The sequence below is a fragment of the Mugil cephalus genome, chromosome 10 (genome assembly GCF_022458985.1).
Source record: "Mugil cephalus isolate CIBA_MC_2020 chromosome 10, CIBA_Mcephalus_1.1, whole genome shotgun sequence".
Taxonomy (NCBI): Eukaryota; Metazoa; Chordata; class Actinopteri; order Mugiliformes; family Mugilidae; genus Mugil; species Mugil cephalus.
This window is the reverse complement of record NC_061779.1, coordinates 19,591,987-19,616,241: the sequence shown is the minus strand read 5'-3', so window position 1 is coordinate 19,616,241 and position 24,255 is coordinate 19,591,987. Positions and strand designations below refer to the sequence as shown.

At 42.0% G+C, this 24,255-nt stretch overlaps 1 protein-coding gene across 2 annotated transcripts in view; it reads right to left on the bottom strand.

The window, feature by feature from the left end:
- Nucleotides 1-1,365: 1,365 nt before the first annotated feature.
- Nucleotides 1,366-24,255, bottom strand: part of shisal1b (shisa like 1b) — a 36,314-nt gene continuing 13,424 nt past the window's right edge. Inside the window, exons 2-5 of one of the 2 annotated variants that reach the window (XM_047596924.1) lie at nt 18,135-18,352; nt 14,472-14,685; nt 11,024-11,326; nt 1,366-4,641 (exon numbers count right to left, since the gene is read on the bottom strand). In XM_047596924.1, coding sequence (XP_047452880.1) covers nt 4,641; nt 11,024-11,326; nt 14,472-14,685; nt 18,135-18,201 — 585 coding nt within the window. In that variant the 5' untranslated portion in view covers nt 18,202-18,352 and the 3' untranslated portion in view covers nt 1,366-4,640. Of the gene's footprint in view, nt 4,642-11,019; nt 11,327-14,471; nt 14,686-18,134; nt 18,353-24,255 lie in introns of those variants that run through there. The other variant, XM_047596923.1, reaches the window with a different exon arrangement.

The window sequence follows — 24,255 nt, the reverse complement described above, 5'->3', positions numbered from 1 at the left end:
TTCTTTCATTCGTGCTTGCCAAGCAGACTTAGTACTGAGTATCATGTCGCTGTATGTATATGTTTTTGCCTCTCTCCTGTCTTTTTATCGTGGGTGTATGCCAATGCTGTGTTCAATCTGTTGCTTATCTGAATGTTGCATAAATACATAATATTGTTATTATAGCACGCTTGCTGAGGTTCCTTATTTTAATGAGCTATTTGATACAAACGTTAGGATGTTAAATGAGTGATAAGATATGAATGGAAGCTTAACAGAAGAATACAACTACAGGAATTGACGCGATGCAGTGCAATCGGTTGCTGTACCTCACAGAAGCTTCAAGAGGGCAGACAAACCTGACAACAGACACGTTTTATTTTGGCCTGCCACCATGATTGTTAATCACTGATGACAAACATGACCTGCTGCGCTGCATATTATTATTTGATCTGCAAACATGATGGTCAAAACGGCAAAAATTGCTGCTGTCTGAATGTTTTGCACAACACCCTCTCTTTCCCTGGAGAGAGTTAGTCATAGCAAAGTAAACCCATGTGTTTTGCGAGTCGAGGTGTTGGTAGTGTAGTGACCCCGCCAAAGGTGTGCCCAAATAATTTTTCATATTCATGCGTAGTAATCTTTCCCTGGCATGTTGGTGAAATGTTTGCACTGTGGAGCCCGGCTGTCATGAAGCAGACGAGACATTTTCAGATTTAGATATTTGTGTAAGTTTGCTTTTAGCAGACAGCAATACTTTAAACTTACTTTGATCATTTCAGGAAAATTTGATCTTACATTTTCCTTACCATTCTTTTAAAACTGGAGTTAACACTGTAGCCCAAGAACAAAAGAGCTGCTTGTTGTCTTTCTAACATAAACCATTAACTGGTTAACTGGTTAACTGGTAAACAAGCCAGCCTTTTCAAGTGGGACATGTAGTTGTAGTATAATGTATGCCATACTGCATATATAGGTATGGAGAAGGATATTCGTTTTAAGTTTTATTTAAAATAATTATATAGCAGGAGGATGGTTTGTTTCAACCAGCTGCTGACTGTCATTAGCTACAGGCCTATATAGCTACAATAGTAAATGCTGAGTACAGTTATTTACATTGGCTAAATGGAAATGAATGAATAGTTAAATGTTTAAGAAGATCCTAAAATATATTTAAAAAACTGTGGAGCTAGTGACAAAAAGAAGAAAGTACATTTTTAATCAGTTTGTTTTATGGAGACTTTCAGTGCTAATCTACACCTCTCTGTTAACCTTTTATTAAATACGGTCTGATTCAGGCTTCCATAGAAACCTGGCTTCAAAGGACTAAAAAAAATATATTTTTTTTTTTTTTTCCAAAGAGAACTTGACACATAGGGATTTAAACACACTGGAAAAGATAAAACTTTATTTCTCCCTGTCGTGACAATACAAAGTCAACAAGTGCAATAACAATCCAACTGAAAACGGTACTGAACATCCTATCTAGTAGTAAATACGTAGACAGAACGTGGTGCACATCATCATCATCATCATCATCATCATCGTCATCATCATCATTATCACCACCACCACACCCAAAACGTGAGGTATCAACCACTACAAAGCATCTGTGTACAGGTGGGTATTCAACTGTAAGGCAACTGTTACCATGACAACCTGGAGAGACTGGAACAGATGTGTGCTTCCTCCTTCCCATTCTCTCTTTTATTTATTTATTTTATTTTATTTTTATTTTTATTTTTTTAGTAAATATGGGAAGAAGGTTGAGCCGATACGATTTACGGTACCACATCACATCAGGCCAGAGTCAAGACTGTTTTCAACAAAACAGAAAACATCACAAAACCGAGTTGTAACATTTTTATAAATAAACACGGGGAAGATTTCCTCATGTGTCTCTTGAGGGAATCGCATGTTTGACCCTGCTACTGTATGTCAGAGGCTAAATGAAGATTTTTAACTTGCTGCCCGTGACTACTGTATTACATTATTAGCGATAAAAACAGACCTTTTTTTCTTTATTACAAGTCAAGACACACAGCACTGAGCCTTGAACAGCGACATGTTCTCTAACATATCAGATTTTTCCCACTTATGCAGCATTGGGGACTAATTAAATTTCCTTTGTCCGGTTGCTAAGAATCTCTCCTCCCTGTTTGCTGCTGCTGTTCGTACTCTGGGAATAGGAAGTCAGCTGGAGAGAGGACAAGAGAGTGTAATTTAGAACCACTGCTGATCTTCGGTCCAATTATTTTAGTTGGACACATCCTGTATCTCCGGCCCTGAAAGCGACGGCATAAATCTGCTGGGGGTGCACACGCAATTAAACTTTAGCTATTGGAATGGGAATTAACTAGCTCTAACAACTCAGCAAATTTAAATATTATTGCTGATAACCAAAGATGACACCGGCAGACCCCACTTACAGCACTTGACCACAATTCTGTTCGGTTCCACTTAAAGCTTCGTGAAACAAAGAGGTGGAATGCGAAGGCAAGGCTCAATAATCCCTATGATTATAGTCAACGTCGAGCTATTAGCGCTGTTTCCTGTTAACTTTCAGAAGACACGCAACATGTGCATGCAAATTCTGCGCAAGCTTGGCAGCTGCCAGATTACCAGCTCCAGATGCAAGATTGGGCCAGACCCCCCCCCTCTCCCCACTGTACCCACCTTCTGGCTACCTGGTCCTCACACACCGGCACTTTGGATGCTTTTCCCCCAAAAGAAAGGGCAGCATTTTATGGATACCAGGGAGAGTATGTCTGGGCAGCTAAATGAGAGCTGGCCACGAGGGGAATCATTTTTTATCCTTGGCTGTAGAGCTGGAACAAAGTTAAGCTTCCAGCCGACTAACAATCATGCTGAAGCTATTCTATAAATCAGTCTGTTTTTGAATGGTTTTAAGCCCTAATGACCAACAAGTTCAGCTTCTGAGTTTTAAGATATGCTGCTTTTCTTTGTCTACAGATGAGACAATGAGACATCTCTGAATACTGGCTGGATTAATGAAAGACGCTATATAGCACTTATATGAACAATGATGGACCTAGCTATTGATTGATTGATTGATAACAAAATTAGCAGGTTAATCAATTGTGTCCCTAGATGATTCTATTTTATTCTATTCTACAGTTTCATTTATTTGACAGTCCAAAGTGCCACATATTGGATCCAAAATCCTTTGGTTGAACTGTTGGTTGAATAAAGTAATTTGAACTCTTGCTCTTCACCTGTTGGCAGTCGAAGTCATCAATAGTGATCAACAGTTTTCATGTAACTTCCTACCTCTCAGAAAGCTGACACATAAATCTTTGGAGATCCTTTTAGCGTGAGTTCAATAAACCAGAAATGCTATAGGTCCATTTCATTGACTTAACCTTCTTCTCAAACGCAGACCAGAGCCGAAACGTCTGCGATGCGCCTCAGTAATTACCCCGTGCTCATCTGGCTGGCCCGCTGCAATTTCACATACAGTGTCATCCCTCTGATTAAGCTTCTGTACATTATTGCTGACAGCGAGGGGGGGTTTAATGATTTTTTGTTTGTTTTTTACATTTTCTATTATGGCTAATTGGTTACAATTATTTATTACCAATATGGGATATAGATTGCTCCTTATAAAGGAACAATTGGTGTTCATTTGCATTGTATTGCTAACAGAGCTGTTGGTCAGGCGGCCCCAGTCATGATGAAGGTCGAACATGTCATTGGCTGAGGTTATGGAGGATTTGTGACTCACTGTCTAAGGGGCTTAAACAGGTTGGTGGGTGTGTCACCAAGTCTTAAGGTTAAGTGTAACTTGGCATAAAGCTCTGCTCAGTCGTGAAGGCATCCCTGATCTCCATTAATGTTTGGGATGAGGAAAGAGAAACCGTATAAACGCTTAGACCTACAGCAGTTAAGCTGTGCGGGTTGAGTCCTCATCAGACAGAAAATATAGAAAGGAGACCTAAAACATTTCATCGGGACATTGTCTTTCAACATGGCTCCGGAGATGTTTTGTCCGGTCTCGGGAGGTAACAAAAACATTCTACTCTAAGTGAGATGCTCAGCATCAACCTAAGCCGTTACATGTTCAGAATGTTAGCCACTCATATGTTTCTCTGACTAGTTCACATAAATAAATCACCAAATAGATAACCCACGACTGTGTCTAACTGCTACCGAACACAAAGGGACACAGCAGTGTAATAAACATTTTATACCAAGAAAGGTGACTTTCTTTTTCTTTTTTTCTTCTTCTTTTTTTTTTTTTAAACAGGCAAGCGTCCGCACTTGCGAGTACAGTTCATCCAGTTCAGCTCAGATTTGGTATACTCCAGGCCTGTCAGCCATTTTAGGGGATCACTAAACCCTGTGAGCGTTTGAATGTGACGGGTCTCTGCTGTGGCAGCAGCGGTACATTCCTGTGTGTGTGTGTCCTTGCGGGCTTTGTCGAGCAGTTTCTACCATGTAGGCCAGCTTCTGTCAGTCCACGGGTGTTTTGTGCTCATTAGAAAGGGCCAGTAGTCACTTGTAACTACTACAGTATGGCTAGCCCACCGGTTGTGTTGTACATGTGGTCCAGAGAGGGGGGGTGTGGGATGTCTCCTCTGTACCACGTAAGGAGACAAGGTGTTGCTACTCTTCGTTTTTTTCTCCACTCGCAGCATCATTCTGCAAAGAAAAGTAAAGAGTTTGGGCGTTAAAGTGAATTCTTGATGATGGAACAAACATATGAGTCTTATCATGATTTGCTTTATTTTTTTCATCAGAAGTGGGTAACTTGTCATGGAGTTGATTGATGTTATCAGAAAACGTCAGTGTGGACTTTATGTTGGGTGTACACTTGAAGGATGGCCTGTGGTGTCTGTTCCGGTTTGGTTTTTGTTGTGTTTTCCGCTTTTCATCACACCGAGCAAACATCAAAAGACTGAATGAACAAAAGGAACTGACACCACCAGTTGTCTGTGAACAAAATGTTATCTTTTATAAGAAAAAGGCTGCAAATCCTTATTTCACCTCCTACAAGAACAATAAAACATCCTCCAGCCAGATCAGCAAGAGTTAGACAACATCTTACTTGTGAATAAAATCTTCAGAAGTAATTGTTATTTAACAGCCTTTATGTGTTAGGTTAAGGATTTTCTTTTTTTACACTGGGTAGGGGTCGGAGAACAACTGCAGGTGAATGATTTGAGACAGCACGATGAATACAAACCCATTTCCATTTGTAATTATGTGAGCAAATCTCCATACTTTTGTGATGTGATAACAATTAAACCATCTCCAGGTAAACTGACATAATCATTGCAGTGATGTGGTCCACGACATTTTACACAAACCAGCAAGTGAAAGGGTTTTAAGACGGCACATTTCAGAAATGCGTGAAATGGATTTCAGCTCTATGGCTCAAATTGTGTGCCCTCACAATGTGTGTGCTTCATGTTTCATGCCTTTCATTATATAACAACACATTAGCTTAAAAATCAGCTCAAGGCTCAAAAACACAAAAACTAATAAATGGGGCAGCTTTGCTTTTCAAAAAGCAATCAAACGCAGAGTTATATTTAACTAGTCTGTAATTCTTGTGAAGACTCTAAGCCTACCCAAGATCTATGAATCATATCCACTGCCCAAAAAACTATAAGCACATTGTAATGCGAAAATAAGTTTCTGCTTTCCTCAACTTCTTGTGTGATTTATCTTGCACTCTTGAAAGCACACAGATTTTTTATTTTTATTTTTTTCTCAGCAGAGTGATGCAGGGTGCTTCTTGGAAAAGGGATTAAAATGCAAAGTAAATGTGCGACAACACATCTAATAAAAGATCACTAACACAGCTCAAAAATAAACTTAAAAAAATCGCAGCTTGATTTCGGCATTGCCAGGAGTCATCCTATAACTTCCAAAAGAGCTAAACCTGCTCTGCTGCTCTTTCCCTCCAGCAGATCCCACTGTCTGTCTGTCTGTCTTTGTAGCGTCTATGATGTTAATTAACTCACACCACATGGAGAGTGTTGCTTTAATTGGACAAGGTCTTGGCACGCTGCCCCGTGGACAGACAGGCCAGGAATAATTTCATAATGTACAAATCTATTATTACCACAGAAAGCCAACCGGTGACTTCAAAGATGGATGTGAATATACAGGAGACAGAGTTTGTCTTTGATCATGGTTTGACAGAAAAAGCAGTGGGGAAAAAGGAAGTGCAACGGTTTTTCAGCTTACCTGGGATGAGCAGGGTGCAACTGAGTGTAATTTTCTTATGCATAGAGTGCAGCAGGTGTTAAAATGCTAATGTTGGGAATGGTCACCTGTGACCAATGTAATGTAACAGACACGCTTAGTTAGTGAGCGGTGGAGACTGCATTTACTAGACCGCGTGATAACGCTGAGTCACTGACGGCTGACTGTAAGAGGCAGTGTTACGGTGGCTAGTGAGTCAGGTATATGGTGAATGTGGTGACAGATGTCGCCTCGCATGGACCAGATAAACCATGGCTAAGCTCAGCTGGCCCAGTAAGCTAGCAGCCTCGAGTGGGTGGGTGGATACTGGCACAGGGCGCTGCTGTAACCTGGTGCCAAGTGATTTATCAATCGCCAAGGGACTCAGTGACGTGTTCTGGTTGATGTGCAGTGGTGTTATTTGATGTTGCCCAACATCTAATTTCTCACACTTTTATCTCTGACACCACAAGCTTATGCTCAGGATCTATTAAACTAGCTGTGACTCATGCATTTTTAATAGCACCACCAAAGATGAGCAAAGGGGCGGCTTATTTTTTATTTTGATTGCACAGGCATTTTTTACACAGTAAGTCTTTATCAGCACTGACTAAAGGAAAAATAAATTTACATTATATATGCAGCAAAGGTGGACTAAAACAAGAGTGGCAGATCAGATATTTCAGTAATGTCAGAGCGGGCGCAGCTACACAAGGAAAGTAAAATACGGGGTGGATAGAGGAGGTTTTCACTGCCAGCTGCTTTAAAGTATCCTTCTGGTGTCAAGATACAGAGAAGATGATGCTGCTTTCCAGTACCGCTAATTCCAAGAGGTGGCCAAGTGGGTAAAGGGGAGGGGGCACAAACTGGGAACCTGGCCAAAGCTTTAATGTCCTAATGGCCATGGGTGGACGAGCAGGCGGGGCTGCAATGCTGCAGAGCACTTTATGGCAGCAGGGAAAGAACTTCCAGGAACAGCTGAGTTTAGTGCTTTAGAGGGTTTGCATGACGGCCCTGCTACGATGAGTGATGCTGAAATGCATTTCTTTCCTGGGGCAATGTGATAGTTCAGCTCAGTGCAGTGGACCTCAGTTGTTGTACCACCACAACCGTGTCAGATGACTGCAGGTAGCCCGTCATTTACAGCAATCATCCTGAGCCAGGCGCATTCATTTCCATTAATGGGGTTTCAAGTGGAACAGTAATACGTATTTTCCTGAGCATTACACGAGAAAATCAATACTAATATATTATGTGTGATAAATATGAAACTATAGCCAGTTTAGCTCGACATAAAGCCTCGAGATATGGAGACGTGTAGATTACCTGGGCCCAAATCAAAGTGTGAGTGTATATTGTTAAAATCATTTTGATCCTAGAATTGTTCTTGGGCTTAGGTCTCCATTTTGGTCAAGATTTATTTACATGATTGTTTCAACCTTATATCTGTTATTTTGATTTGATTTGATTCGGTTTATGATGATTAACTATCGTGACATTCAGTGTGTTTAAGGATTAAGGCAGTAATTAATTTTTTCACATGCATGTAGATGTACTGACTTAGTCTTGTTGAGATTAAACATCTCAACCAAATGGTTATGTGATATTTTAGCCTCCGTTGCCATTTAGGTTCAGAGTTATATTGGGAATCCCTCCTCTTAGAAGACTGTTTATTCTGTCATTGTAGTATGTCCTTCACATTCCTGAGTATATCAGTTAAACTGTGCAGCAGTGTCTGCAAGCATAAAGCGAACCCCGGCTAGTATCTGCCTACTAATACAGACGATAGCAGCTTTTGAAATATTGCCTTTTTATGTATCATCATCATTGACAGGGTCGTCGCTGCCATTAAGTGCCACTTTTCAGTGTGAGTAAACTCCCATCTGCTGGCAATTTCCCTGCTCGCAGAGAAACGGTACATCCTTCCAATCAAGTGAAGATGAACCGTAATATCTGGCTTGGCAGGCCTGTTGTTTTTTTGTTTTTTTTTCTTCTTTGGGCAGTACATCATTAGGTGAAAGATGAAACAGTTAAGTTCCCTTTATTTGTTCGAACCAAAGTGAACAGGAAATGTTAATAAAGGGTAGAGAAAGTAATAACTGTTTTCTCAGGCCGCCCACGCTGAGCTCCCCAGCAGATCTGCAGCCGCACATACCAGCCTGCTCGCGTAGCGATATGGTGAGCTGTGTTTCCCACACGCTGTACGTCAAGCTGCACTGTCTTCGCGTGACATTTTTCGATGCCTTGACTCGTCGTAAGGGATGCGCTGGTAACCATTTGTGCTGGATTCCTAAGTTGCTGTGCGACCGGGTTGTTTTTAGATGCTGCTGCGCCAGTTGTGGGACTTGACCTCGTCTCTGTTTGTTTACATTTGGCCAACAGATGTTCAGCTAAAAGGACCCAGTTTTCTGAGCCATTACCCTGCGTCCTCTCTGGGGATAAAGTTTGGTACCCCTGTAAATACAGTACGGGCAGTCCGATGACACAATGTGTGGGCAACCTCAACTGAGACGTGCATACAGTATTACCCGTTGTGGTTACTTAACACCTTTAAGAAAAAGTGCAAGCATTATCTCCATTCTGAGAAGTGCTCATCGTGTGAAACTGCAAACAGGCTATTCTAATCTTGTCCCAGAAACTGCTTGTGCCCGAATTTAGCTCCAAGCATCTGTCACTTTTTTTTTTTTTTTTAAGCTGATGTGATTATACAAGAACATTTTTAGCTCTTTATAAATGCTGTCCTCTTTATTAAAAAGGGCCCATTTTTATTAGAAAAAGCCAACATCTGCACATGATGACACCACACCTTTATCCATCTTGAAGCAGTTCTGGTTACTCATCGTCATGTATTACCACGAATGAAGCTCGCTCTCGTTTCTCAGACCAATTTGTCAGTGGCCGTTTGGCTGCGGTTTCAAACGTCTTTTATAGACATCCTTGTTCATATCTGGCACGCTGCAGTACAGGTCAACCTAGCCGGTCTACGATTGATGAGTCCTATCATACTAAACTGACTCCATGTCTAATGAGGAGGCTCCATGGATATATGTCCGGTGTTAGTTAACTGCATTTCCACCAGCAGTGCAGCCTCAGGATCCCTCTGCAGTATCCCAGCTCTTCTATCTATGGCTCCCTCAGTCCACACTGCTTCTCGACGCCATTTGTCAAACCTCTCCACATATTAAATTATCATGACCCAAGAGAGATGTCTACCTCTAGGACGAGCCTGAGCCCCAGTCAGACAGATAGGGTGCACGGTGTCTGAGACGGGGAACCGGATGAAATATTGACCGCACAAAAAATGTAAGTTTGTTCAGGCTGTGCTCTGTGATTGTGCACCTATATTATAAGAGTCGGAACAATGTCTTGCAAAAGAAGAAAAGTTCCCTGAGACTACAAAGTGTTGTACTTCACTGCTGGCATTGTAAATCGTCAACAATCACTGGGAGACGAACACACCTTGAGACACATGTGACGGCTCTCAAAGGTAAGAAAACGATGGACTGAAAAGATAGCAGATGGCGTGTTGCCACAGAATCCCTGTGAGTTATTTCAAATGTGACTCAGAGTCGACTCATTCGGGTTAAATATGTTTTAGGGGCCCCAGGCGTACAATGGAGCTTTCATTATCCTGTTCTTTTCTATTCATTAATAATGACAGCTCCCTAATGAGCTGATCGCTTAAGACTTAAAACCAAGAAATTTCTCCATACCAATTTTTATAAGGAGGTTGATGTTGAGAGACGGTGCTGCTATTTTAAGATCAACATCAAGTACAGATCAAAAGCTTCACAGAAATTATCCAGTACTGCGCAAAAGGGCAGAATTCATCAAATACTGATAACGCTTGTAATGCCGTGAGCTGAAGGGTTTTGAAGGACTGACCAAAAAACAAGTAGCCACCAAAAACACACTCTAATATTTCATTGGACCACGTTTAGCTTTGAGTACAATGCATTTGCTGTGGCATTGTTTCAATAGGCTTTTGCAATGATTTATTTCCATCCAGTGTTGCATTCATTTTTCACCAAGACCACATCCCAAAGATTCTCAATGGGGTTAAGGTCTGGACTCTGTGGAGGCCAATCCATGTGTGAAAATAAAGCCTTTCACAATGAATCCTGACATTGTCATCTTGGAATAAGGCCGTGCCATCAGGGAAGGAGAAAATCCATTGATGGAATAACCTGGTCATTCAGTATATTCAGGTAATCAGCTGACCTCATTCTTTGCCATAATGTTGCTGAACCTAGACCTGAGCAACTGCAGCAACCAGTAGGAGACTATTTATTAAATCCAAGTGGCGTCTGCAGAAATAAAAGCCAGATAAGAAAATAAGAGAAAACTGTGTTACAAAGAAAATAAGCAAAGCAACAAGGGGGCAGTGATATTGTATCAAAGCATCTGTTTTATTCATTGTTTCTCCGAACAGCAACACCAGTATCTCTGTCTGCTATATATGCATATCAGAGCTGAACAAATCATACTGTGCAATAGCCAGCACAGGTTTATTTCATTTTCTAAATTGCTTTGTGCTATAAAACAAATTTAATACATTAGCAAACCTGCATATTTTCTTTTAAATGGCCATAATCTTGCACCCTTTCCTTACTGTGGGTCTATGTGTGTTTTTGAAGTAAAATTAGTTTTGTTGAATTAGTCAGATGGCGAGGTAGATAGCAGAAAAACACAAACATGTTCAAAGACATGCTTGTACAGTTGCTTGCTGATGTGCATGTGATTGTGATGGTTGTTTGTCTCTATGTTTCTCTCTATACTGTGACCATACGTCCATAGGTTAGCGTTTGTCATGTGGCTGAAGGTGACTCACCATGCGGTGGATGTGTTGTAGGGCAGGAGCGTGGGGCTGTGGCTCTCACCCCGCAGGCTGTGTCTGGGCTGGTAGTGGCTGGGGACCATGGGCTGGGCTTGGACCTGGGCTTCACTCTCCTCTGGCATGGACCTGTGCCACTGACTGCGCGCCTTCTTCAGCCAGCGTCCTCCCAGACCCCATTTTTCCAGGTAGATCCGACACAGCTCGTAGTTTATGGCTGAGTAGTAGAGAAAGTCCAGGGCCAGCAGCACCATGACGAAGAAGCCGTATATCCACACGCCAACCAGGGCTGTATAATTGCTGTCGAAGAAACAGACTGGGAGTATTAACTCGCAGCAATCTGGGAAAGATGATGATAAACATTCCTCACATGCTCAGAGTTATGATCGTACCCTTGAAATGGGCCCTTAAATCCCAAAAGCTACCATGCCGATGCCAGGTGTGAATGTTTGCTGTTCGTGTGGCAAGATCAACACGTTCATCAATTAATATATTAAAAACCCTCCATCTGTTCCATGTGCTGCTTCTTAAATACAGCTTTTTGGACAAAGAGTGCTTTTATCACGAGAGACGTTTTAATCCTTCTCATTTTGGCTCGCAGAAAGTTTCTCTGAAAATAGGTGGTCTTACTTTTCACCTCACATAATTCGGTTTTGTGTTTTACATGATCCAGTTGGATTTATGTGGGGCACATTTGAACTTTGTTTTAGTCGATCCAAATCCATCAAGTCTTACACGTTGAAAAAGCAGAGAGCAGAGATAGTTCTATAAAACACTTGCTTCCTGAGAAGTTTGAAGCATTTTCAAACACCGGTGTATAAAATTATTTCTTGGTGTGACACGCATAATATGTGCATGTGTCAAATGCCAATAATGAAATTTAGTTAGGATAACAATATCACACAATTGAATAAAGGGAAAAAAAAAATATTGTGGAAGACAGAGATGGCACATTACTTGAAAATCAAGATTAATTTGAAGGGAAACCCATCCTTTACTTGGCCACACTATAATATTGGCTTGACTGGATTCATTGAAACCCTCACAAAGAGAGACGGCCAAGCCTTTGTAATTCAGTAAATTGAGTTCATCTATTTCTGCCTGGAAATGATGTGGCCTGGGGGATGTTTATCTGAATAAATTGCTCTAAAACAAACATCTGAGCTGCCCAAATGAGCTCTACAGCAGACAAATGTGACTACTGCACTCGAATCTATGTAAATGTATCCTTAACTGCATTTACCTTTCCTCACCTCTGCATCGGAGACATTTTCATTTAGTCTCTATGTCTTTTAACACATTTAGGTGGGTTAACAGGCTTTCCATCTATGACTGAGTCATCTGGAGCATAAGCATAAGGGATATATGCGCAGTACTTGGGAGGAATTGGTCATGACCATACAACTAAAACCTGCAGTATTCAATATTTTACACAGCTCACTCTTGAGAAAGAGGGCTCATCCAATTGATTATCTGACAAAGGTTTTAGCTTTTTGTCTTTTTTTTTTAACATTCATTCTCAGATGACTCCTCCATCCGTCTCAATTCTGCACCACATCCGCTACACTAACGGAAGGCGCACATGTGGTAGCGAAACCCTCGAGAGGATAAATGCCTTTAGTTTTACCTTGAACTGCGGTAAATCTAAAAGTATAATACTATTATCTCCATGCGGTGTGAGAAAAGAGCAGAGTTATGGCCGGCTTAACTCGCCCGGCCAGTTGTAAATATCAATCTCACAGTCCGATTGGCCATTGGGTCAAGATGAAAGAGCGGCCCGACGGGCCACCCGACACTAAAAAGGAAATATCATGGCCCCATTGCAGGGCAGTGTGAATTGTCCGATACAGAGGCATGCTGGGAGGGCATTAGTACTGAGAGCTGATGCTGTGGCACCCAAACCTCCCATTGAGAGTTCCCACAGAACCAAGGGCACATTTTTCTGTGTCTTTCACTCTGTTTAATTCTGCTTATCCTGCCAGTAATAAACGTCTCTTTGGGTGTTCTCTGTCAAAATCCGCTGCATATCTTGGCATGGGTAGTGTGGTTTACTAATAATGCCACCGCACGGAGCTATGACGCTTGCATGGATATCTGTACTGTGACACAGTCTAGGATATCATAGTGTTACTTGATATAATAGCCAGCACTTAACACCTGCGTCATGTGTAGGCGTCCCACTGGCAGCACAACAACTGCTTTTAGCATCTGCTCTTCTCTGTGATGTTTTGAACGGCTCTGTAGGTGTAGATCAGTGTCAATGAGCCCTCGGAGCAACGGGCAAACGCTGTCAATGAGGGTAATGCAGTTGAGGGAGTTGCAAATGGTTGAGGAAGAGTTACAAATATGATCTCTGGTATAAAGCTCTTCTAGTACAACGTATTTTTCTCTAGTTGTCTGTGCTATGGAATTTATCTTGGTTTTGTTTGTGTTTTAGAGGGATAGACCACAAATCGAGACTTTTGTGCCCATGAACTTTTCCTTAAGTCCTAGAACTGTTGGAGAAAGTACCTTCGTTTTGCTCTCATAATTTAGGACTCTATACGTAGGGTCTATTTTAGCTCCTTCTTCGGGGTAGGTACTTTCTTAGAACAAGAGGGAGCTTTAGTGATATAAGTGACAGTAATTAGTTCAAATGTAAGAGTGTGCTGATCGGCTGAACGCTAAAATTCACCGCCAGCATTAAGATTAAACAGGGGTTAGAAGTGCAAAGGCTCTTAATGTCAGGCTTTAAAATATGGGGCCGAACACAGAGAAATAAATGGGCTTATTGATCATATATACAACATTGTTGTATGTGTTGTCTTGGGGAAGCAACCCGGTGGCTGCCATTAGAGAGTCACCATTTTTTTCCCCCTTCAAAAGTGCCTAATATAATTTGGTGGAAAGATTATGTAGCCCCATATCGGATCCCTAGCTTTTAGTGTAGGTAGTGACACAGAGATTGATCAGTGTATTCCTACATTCTGTAGAGCGACGTTGATGTAATCGATATAGCTGTCGATAGATAACTAGGACTCTCATTTTCTTGTTAGAAGTTTAGTAGTTTCTTCAAAATTTGGGGGAAAACTCTCGCTTACAGTTCAGCAGGGGCAACTCTTAACATTCACTACCTCTGTGTGAACTATTGCAGATGTCAAACCAGTGAGGAAAAGCAGTAGTATTTTTGGTTTAATACTCCAGATGGCAGAGGAAAGGACTACTGAACAGACCGCTTAACAGAACAGGACAGATATTCCTGGCAAATACATGGAATAATTCACTGGACATTTTACTGCCGAAAATGTGGCGTTTAGATAATAATTACATTACATTACTGCTTTTGATTTATATTTGCCGAAATCAAAATCATTAATTGTTTCCAAACCTCTACAAATATATAATACACAGTACATGTATATGACATACAGCCCCACACAATGCTCAGGTTGATATTATCACTCACTTGTGTGCGTAACCGTCTGAGGTGGTGGTGAGGTTGACCTGCATGACCATCTGGAACTCGGTCTCGTTGCAGCAGTACTTGAAGGCGGTGTTGTTGTGGTGACAGCAGAACATGAAGGTCTTGTTGTCTGAGAGGCGCGGGCAGTGAAAGCCAAAGTGGTAACGCCCTTTGTGGTCGGAATAGGGTTCACACACTCGGTAATGAGCTGAGAGGGCTGCAGTGGTGGGGAAGACAAAAAAAACCTGTATGTGTTGTGTTCAGGAGACAAGAACATCCACTTAATTGAAAAGTAACACATGACCTTAGAGGCAGAATTCATGTTTGTCTCGCAGTACTAAAAAAAAAACAGTACACGCTCATACGAGGCATTGACGGAAAACGGCTCTCGGGGAAACCTTTCAACTCGCTGCAGCCAAACTACAAAAGCACGGCACCGAGGTCTTTCTGTTTTATTTGGAAGACTCTGAAAACACACATGAGCGGAGACAATTCATGTAATAACAAGGGGGGCCAGGGAACACAAAACAAATTCAGTGTACCTAAAAATAATGAGATGGAAAAAGCACTGTCACATTTATTTTTGGAGGAACGCAAACAACCCCAAGTCCATCTAATTTATTAGGTCATTATGCAAACACAGTGTGTCTTCTGGAAAGAAGCACTTAATATGCCTCTCCGACCCGTGATATTTCAGTAGATGAAGGTTACAAATGTATCGATGAGGATTTTGGTGGAAATATATTTCTCGACATGACTAAAAAAACTGAACTCTAATAAAAAACAAAACCTCTTTAGCTGCTCATCAAAGCTAAAGTCCCCCTAAAAAAATGCTACTACTTTATGTGGCAGCTGGAGTTGTATGTGGTGACACAGTCAGTTCATTATGGAACGAGGGAGCGATGTGCGGTACAAATAGTGCTCCGCTTATTTGCATTCATCTCTAACTTTGCTTTCAAGTCCCCGCGGCTCTAAGCCAAGATAAATATGTGCATCCTCGCTTGTCTCAAAGGAGAAAAAACAATATTATTCTTGTTGCGCAGTCTGGCAACCAATATGGTTTCGCTTCAAAACAAAATCGCAGGAATTCGAGAAATGAGGCACACACGAGTGTCAATTTACAGATTTGACTATCAGACATTGCAGACTAACAGGACACACTCATAACGAATCACTATCAGCTCCTGTTTTTACATTTTACACATAATTAGACCAGAATGAATACTGCAGTTTGAGTGGAGATTGTGTTATAAAAGCTCTCATTCTCATCCAATCTTTGCTTGTGCACACATATTAACACTTGCGCTGTCCCCGTCTGGGTTTTGGTGCTTTTTGCATTTTTATTCATATTGAATTTTCTTCATTATATCGTTATTTAAGCAAAAAAAAAAAGCTGCCTGCAACTCCTATCCAGGCCGCGCTAAGCACCATTAAGTTGACACAAGATATTCCATAAATCTGTAATGGACAGAAATGTGGAAAAAAAAAAAAAAAAAAAAAGATTTCATCCAAGAACTTAAATAACACAGTTGCCTGAAACCATAAAGCTAAATTAGACCAATCTAAAGACTGGCACATCAAGTTCTCAGAATACCCTGAAGCTTTGGCAGCCAGGACTGTGACCAATATATATACTGAAGGAGATGCTTTACAGTTGAAAAATAAACTTGATGAGTGGATTATGTGACACTGTTTCTAAATTAGCTTAAATATAGCTCGGGCGTGCGTTTGCACGTTCGCTGATAGGATTTGTCTCACTCGCACTCAGTGTTGTGTCATTTGCTCATTCGGTGAAAGTCAGATCCCTTTTCGCCTGATCATTATCAGCCTAAATTAAATGACGCCACTTCATGCCAAGTGCACTCAGATTAGTTTTATTGAAACGGCGCGTCCTTGTCTCGCGCGTTCCCTTTCAGCGGCGGAGCCCGAGTGCCTTGGCCGCGTTTCCAGTACGAGCGTTGCTCCTCTGATGTAGTTCAAGGTCCGCTCCTGCTGCAGGCCGGCGGAAGTCTTTCACTAATCTCAGGGAGGGATGCATCGGCATTTGAAAGAGAGCTCTCTCAGGTTATAATGAGCTTGGTGTGGCCGGCCGTCCTCGCTTCAACAAGTCCAGTGTCGGCGGCGGAGTGGCTCAAACTGACTGAAGAAGGCGGCGGGATTAGAAGTCAAGCATGGCTGACTGATGGTGAAAGGAAACTCTTCATTTGACCTCTGCATTGACTGCGTGAGTTGGTCAATCTGTTAAATGATTCTGCAGGCAGCTCAGGTTTTAAAAATAAATAAGTCCCAAAATCACTGCAACAAAAGCGGCGGTGAGCGGTAAGGAAGAGAACTGGCAGTGAGGAAACATCGGATGTGGACCATAAAGTCGTCTAACGATGCACAACTGGGGGAAAAAAATAAAGGAGAGTTCAGGGGGAAGTCTCTGGTTTCTCAAATGAACAACAGCTGCCTCTGGGAACGATGCGGTTGTAAACACACCCACCTGCTTAATTTCATTAACACCTCTTGAAATTTAGGATTCAGTTAACGGCTTGGCCCTCGTGTTACAGATTGTTTACAACCTGTGGTCTGAAAACTGCTGCGGCTCACGCTCAGTCAAACAAACCCTCTGAGCACCAGTCACCACTTACACGTTGCATTCACCGAACTTCTTTTGTCTGTTTCGTTTTGACATGTAAAAGCTAGTATCGTCGTGTTTTCAGTCAAACTAAATGTAATTGGCTCGTTCAGTTTGGCTTTTTGACAAGATGCTAATTTCATTTCCACATCTTTTCGCTTTAGCTCACTATGACGGGCTTTTTGTACCATTTTGGTTTTAGTAGTGAATGAACAACAGATCGTACATGACTTTGTAAACAGAAAACTGAATTTTGGACGAAACAAACTGTTTAATAATGTAATAACAGGAAAAAAACAGCAAATTGATATTAAATACATAGCATTGCCAATTAAATCCAAACTATTTGAATTATTTAATTATTAACTGATATCTGTAATAAGATTTTGCTTTTCTGAGTTACATGTAGAGTTATATAGCTTCTTTATTACATTTTCAGTCTACAGCGTTTACTGCAACAGATTTCCTGACCCCTAAAGTGAGTTGGTAATTTTTTCCTGTTCTTCAACAATGAGTCATCTGTCTTTTTTGATTATCATGGGTATTTCCTACCTGCAGTCTGCTCCTGTTAGCTGTTGCACTGGTCTTGGCCTATTTTGTCATTTTCAGACTTGAGTCAGCGTATTTTCCCATGTGCATGATCCATATTTCATAGATATGTGTTGGTTGGGATCTTGTATCTTCTGGGCTTGTAATGTGTCCTCTCAACAGTTTACGCTGCACGGCCTCATTTAGAGAGCACCTTAAGGATTTCAGGACGCGACTTCTGGCCATCAGACGCTCTATCCGTAAAATGCACACTTTCTTTTAGGTTTTTGGCTGTATTCAGTTCACGGCAGTGGCTCACTCAGCTGACTTAGACCGAGATTTTGTGGAGTTCGATGTTTGCAGAAACCGCTCTGAGCCTGCATAGAATGAGCGCACCCTGAAACTTCTATGAGTAGCTACGGGCAGCTGTAATAAAAAGAAAAAAAGAAAAAAGAAACCTAGCTTTTTAGGCTCAGATAATCAGCCTCACCGACAGACACACACCAGAGCTCACATACCTGCGGTGGACAGCAGGAGGAAGATGACCGTCAGGACATTGAAGGACTGCCGGCTGGTGATAGTCATCTTCTTGTCCTCATGTGGGAAGGAGGGAGGGAGCAGGAGGGGAGGGAGAGAGAGAGAGAGAGGGGGTGGGCTTCTGTGTTTTAGCTGGACGTGGGCATCCTCTGCTCGCTGACAGCTCCTCTCACATGGCTGCTGCTGAGAGTCAAGGCTCCTGATGGGAACAAGACAAGCAGGGAGAGAAAAGATTAAGATATTTGATTTTGGATTTCTGGAAAGTCCACCCAACTGTGTGGACAGCTTGTCTGGCAGGGAGCACCCATGATGCCTTTCCAAAATCTGTCCTCAGGCTTACATAACAGGATCGCCTGGGCATCCAGTTTAATTGAAAGGCGCTCTGACAGCACTGGGCCCAAAACGTGCTCCTTGTTTGCTCGTTTTCTATCCGTGAATTATAGTAAATTATAGTAAATCATAGAGGCGGTGATGAAAAATTACATACATCAATTAGTTGTCAGTCAGGATTGCTGTTGTTCAAATAAATGTGTCAGAAATGACCTGGTTACAGTATTATCGCACCTGTATTTCTGTTAATCTCTAAGAGTTTATTATGTTTTCTCAATATCTTGAATAACAGAATGGTTCCAGGGAAAATTACTGTACAGAGATTATAAAATCTACATTTCCTGTAAGAACACATATTTCTTGGTTTTGCATTAGCTGCAAAACAGAACAAAGAATTATTAAAATTTATAAGTTTTACTTCTTCCCACTCCTTTTCGACTATGTACTCTATATCTCATGTTTAGACGATTGTCTTATTATTTTTTTATTATGTTGTTTCATATTCGAAATAAACACTTCAATCAAAAATATAATGTCAAAATTCATGAAAATTATCGTTTTGTCCCTTTGAGAACTGAGACTAAAGCAACATCTAAAGGCTGCAGATATTTAATTCCGTAACGACGCTCAGCAGTGGAAAGAAAATGCTACAAGTGCGAGTCCTAAGAGAAAGTAAGAGTAATGTTTTTACCGAATGTTTAATGAATTACGCTGAATCTGCTCCTTCAGCACAATGTAAAGTTTTGATTGCAGAACTGCTGAGGAGCACTTTGCTTGTAAGTGATTCACTGCAGGAGTTGGTATCACAGCACAGTTACTGTCTGAGGCTCCGTCATAGTGTCCGTCCACTGATGATGAAGGAGATTAATGGCGCGCTTGTTGTTTCTGTTTTTGTGTATTCCTTTAATAGCAATAAAGGACATTACACATAAATGGTCCCTGCATTAGTTGTAGGTGTGGTTGATGTTAATTTATTACAAACTTTTTGCATGTGGTTGTTGTTTTGTGTAGTTAATGTGATTTTAAAGGTCAAATAAGGGCTCAAATGGAAAAGTCCAAAGCTTGACTGAAGGATGTGAACAGGGTTTGGGAAATTTAGTTCCTTCTGTAAGATGTACGCCTGACAGACATTCATTAATAGCTGTGGCAGAATCTGCCTTTGGAATTAACCCTCAAACTATTGAGCTCTTCAGCTGCACGTATGTGCGGAGAAATTTAAACATCCTCTCTGCACGAGCCGCTTGGAAAGTCTTACAAAACCGGCTTCTGAATTATTGACAAGCCGACGGCAGCCGACAGCAAAATAGAAACCGCACACAAGGAGCAATGGCAAGGCAGTGGAGTTGCACCAGTGCTGTTTCTCTTGTGTCGAATAAGAATGTAACGGTGGCTCACGTCCAGTTTAATTTTGCGTCACCACCCTCCACTGCCACTTCTTTCTGAACTCTTTGCGAGCTGTTTTAGCGAGCACACAGTGCCAAGTACGGTGTGGACACATGAACATTTGGAGGGAGGCTGAGAATGCTGAAAATTTTCTCATATATATATATATATAATGTTTTACTTACTTATAAATACTGGCTACCTTTGAAATTTAGGTCATAATGTTGTTGCTATGGTGAGTTGAAGGTGTAAAATCTGAATTATTAGTGGTGCAAGAGATCAGCAACAGGCTACGAACTTTTTTCCCCCACATTTTTCATACAAGTAGCCACGTTAGCTGGTGTGTGTGTTCAGTACTGGTGTCGAGGTGGGACGTAACGGAACAGATTTTTTCCATTTACTTTATTCCTTGAATATTGAATTATAGAACTGGCAGCTGTTCTAATGATCATTTACACCATCGCCATCATGATAATAATGTGTTTTGGGTGTGGTGCTTGTCTAAAACAATACATTTGTTGGCACCACTTTGAAACAAGAGAAAATAATCGGTAGATGCATCTACAAGGAAAATAGTTTTTAGTTTTAGTTGCCTGTTTTTCCTGGTAACACAGAGTTAGTGGGTGAGGTTCAATGAGCAGCTCATGGAGAAAGGAGCTCTCGCCAATGTTCACATCTTTCACACCTCTCGCACTCATGGCAAACGGCTGCAGAATGAAGCACGGCTGTCAGTTTGGCGATCACACCTCAGACTTTGAGTAATGCGGAGTTTTGAATTTCACATCTCGATTGCGGGATCTAATTCAGAGCTCCTTCCTGGAAGGCGTGCCGCAACCCGAATGCACAAGTTGTTATTCTGAGAGAGGAAGCGGGGAACAAAGAGATCAGTCTGAATGGGATAATTAATAATATCCAACGTGTACTTGACCCAAACTGCTTAAAAATGGACGACGGCGCTGGCGGCACTACGACACAGCAGCGGCTAACAAGGAGCTAACTGTCGGAGGCAGTAGCAGGGGATGTCATTTTACCAGGCTGCTCCTTCGGCTCCTCCTCATCATTAGGACGATCACGTGATCAGAGCTGATAATCAGTCTGCTCTCTCTCTTTTGGGCATTTCACACACTGACACAAGGACCCCTCATCAGCACCAATTTAACAGGGGTCTACATGACCTTATTAGACACAATATAAATTGGACTCCTTATAACTGAGAGACCCATGAAAGCCGGCTGCAGGACATACTTAAGAACATACAATCGTCTTTGCTCCGCTTGAAATGCAGTGTGATATGTAACCATGTCAAAAAAAAAAAATATGTGCCCGCTTAATAGAGCCTCAGCGGATAAACAAATGGGATGAAACTAAAGCTGTGTAAACACCTAAAAGAATCCCTTTCTCTCTCTCTCTACTCTGTTGGTTACTGTTGTTCTTCCTGCTCCGGCTCGTTACCATGGTTCTGAGCAAATCCAGACATCACGGGCTGATGGCTGCACATTATTAGAGCAAAATACGATGCTGTTACACATGGAGAGAATGTGTACGTGGAGCACGGTCCACCGCTGCTGTAGGAGTCCTTTAAAGAGGAAACTGCTTTTCTGATCAAAAAATGCTTTAAAGAGCCAGGCAGCTGGGGTCCCACGAGACTTGTTAGAGTGGCATTTCATACCCCCCCTCCTCCCTCCTCCCTCCTCCCCCGCCTCCACTTTTTTTTATTTCTGGTGAGAGCTTTAGTCCACCGTCAGATGACAACATGTGCTGCACAACAAGGGATTCCCATCCATTTCCAGTCGCCGCACAAACAAACCGCGCGGCCTTTTAACGCAGCGTTTGTGCTTCACTTTCACATGCAGCCACGTCGTCGTCACGTCTCTCTCCCTGTGCTGTAAAAAAAAGGACAAGGTTCACTTCATTATGGTACTTGTTTGCAAAGAAGAAGTGAACATCGGAGGGTTTGTGTAATGAGCCTGATGGCAGTGAAGCAGAACGTGTACTGTAAATACACAGAAGAGTAAGCAGATCAGCGCACACACACACACACACACACACACACACACACACACACACACACACACACACACACACAAAGCAAAGCTCCCCGGGACTGAAAATAGAACACACTGCCCAGCTGAACAGACACGCAACACAGATGGAAGGTACGGCTACTTGCTGTGTGCGTCTCGGATCAAACTGAAATATACATAAAGAGCGCGGAGGCCCTCTGTCACCGCTCAGTGAGTAAATGTAAAGTTGCGTTATGAGAGGAAATGTGTAAAGAATTTACCAACTGCGGCTGTCGTGGAAAGCGTCCGGGCCTCATTTATCCGCCTGCATGTTACACGGCGTTTGTTGCTCGAGAGAAGGAGGAAATATTAAATGACCAATTAACTGCGGGAACCACTGTGAATTTCGACGGCACACTTTTCATCACGGCGCAGCGGGAGCCCCAAATCTGTCAAGAGGTTTGATGAGGGGGAAGTTCAGTGGAAGTTTCTTTTTTTTTCTTCTTTTTTTTGGGGGTGGGGTATAAAGATAAGCTGCGCCTGCCTCGTGAACATCCCTGTCCGAACCTTCTTTTTATTCAGACATAAGCTTCACAGCATGCGACGTGCTTATATGCTTTCTAAAAAATCATCATTAATTTAGTGTCTTATCTGTGAGATGCTTTCAAGTTTGTAAAAGCACCAACACAACACTGCATCGCTCTCTCTCTCTCTGCAGCTTAACTTTATTTTTAGAGGAAACGTTTAGGCCCTGTCGTTTTCACTAACCTTTGTCCTATGGATGATAGCAGCCGGATATTTATGTGCGCTCCGTGGCTTGTTATTGGGTCGTCCCGAGAGCGCGCAAATGCACTCTCTGTTGCTACGCCGGCCCTTAAATTCGCGTTAATGTCCGTCATCAATCACCCCCCGAAACGCACGAGTCTGGAAGTGAAAGTACAGTTTAGAGACGAGGCTCCCACTTCGCGCGGGGAATGAGTGAGTGCGGATCTGAATCCGAACGCTGATCAGTATTCTGCTGCAACCAGCCCCGTGCCTAATTCGTGCTCCCTTTCACTGTCGTCATAATAAATTGGGTTTCATTCACTTTTGATGATATTAGACATTCACTCAGAAGCACCACAGCGCTCCATTAGGACGGCGGCCCGTGCTGGAGCTGTGATCTAATGACAATCATTGGCGCGGAGGACTCGACTGGCAGCGGTTGCACATTTACATGGACATTTGGGTTCCACTAATAATCGATGAGCTCGATCGGGACAACAATAGCGTCACGTGACCTCAGTCAGAACTGCCACCGGCCGGATCTGAAGGAACCGCTGTAGCCCTTTGAAAATCCACCCAATAGGAAAGTAATAGCTTGTAATTATTGTGTAAACACTTGATCTGATCGTTTCTCTCGGCGTTGAATAAATTCTTTCTGTGCTCTGTGTTTGAAAAGACGCACAAATGGCTTCATCTTGGTCGTCATCTTTTATTGAATGAGTTCAGTGTCGTCTCCTCTCGTACATCTGGCACAGTCAGCGCTCCACAGTGGGCAGAACCACTTTGGCACGTCAAAAATGTTCCATTCTGATCGTCGTTCCGGGCCCACGTAAACACGCGTTTCTCGTCTGATTATTTTATTTAACGTCCATGTAAACAGCCAAGTTGGAATCCGTAATCTGAATTGACTCAGTCGGGTTGAAGAAATATTGTCGATGAAAACCTAGTCTGTGAGCTGAGAGCGAGAAGATGACGGGGAAGACTTTTTTTTTTCTTTTTTTTTTTTGTCTGCTCCAGTGAAAATATGTGCTCTGTGAACCACACACAAACGAAAAGGGAGAAATGACTCCGGCTGAATGTTTGGATTCATTCTGCCGAAGGAACTTGATGCCTCCGTTCTAATCCAAACACAAAACGTGCTGCATTACTTTTTATTTTATTGCACTGAAAGGATTTATGAAAGCCCGTTTTTTTCCGAGAGTCATCTTGAAAAAGCGCTTTAATAAATCCACCAAGATAAAAGGTCAAGTGGCTCCACTAAACGTCTCTTTCTTAGTAGTTTTAATTATATCTTACGGTGAATACAAACTGTTATTAACAGTAAAAAAAAATATAATAATAAATAAGATCATAGATACACAAGTGTACAACAGGACTTATTGAAATGAGTCATTTGGGTACACGGCGTTCGACTCCCCATAAATGTCTCAGCGGTGTGTTTGTTCTGGCACCTTTCCATTACACACTGATCAGGGCAATAACAGGTTATGTATTTATGTGTCTCTGCGAGCCCAGAGCTGCACAGCTCAGCATAAATTTGACTGATGAACAGAAGTCCCTCTTCGGTTTACACTCCCCACCTTCACCTGAATAAATTTTCCAGATCAAATATTCTAAATAA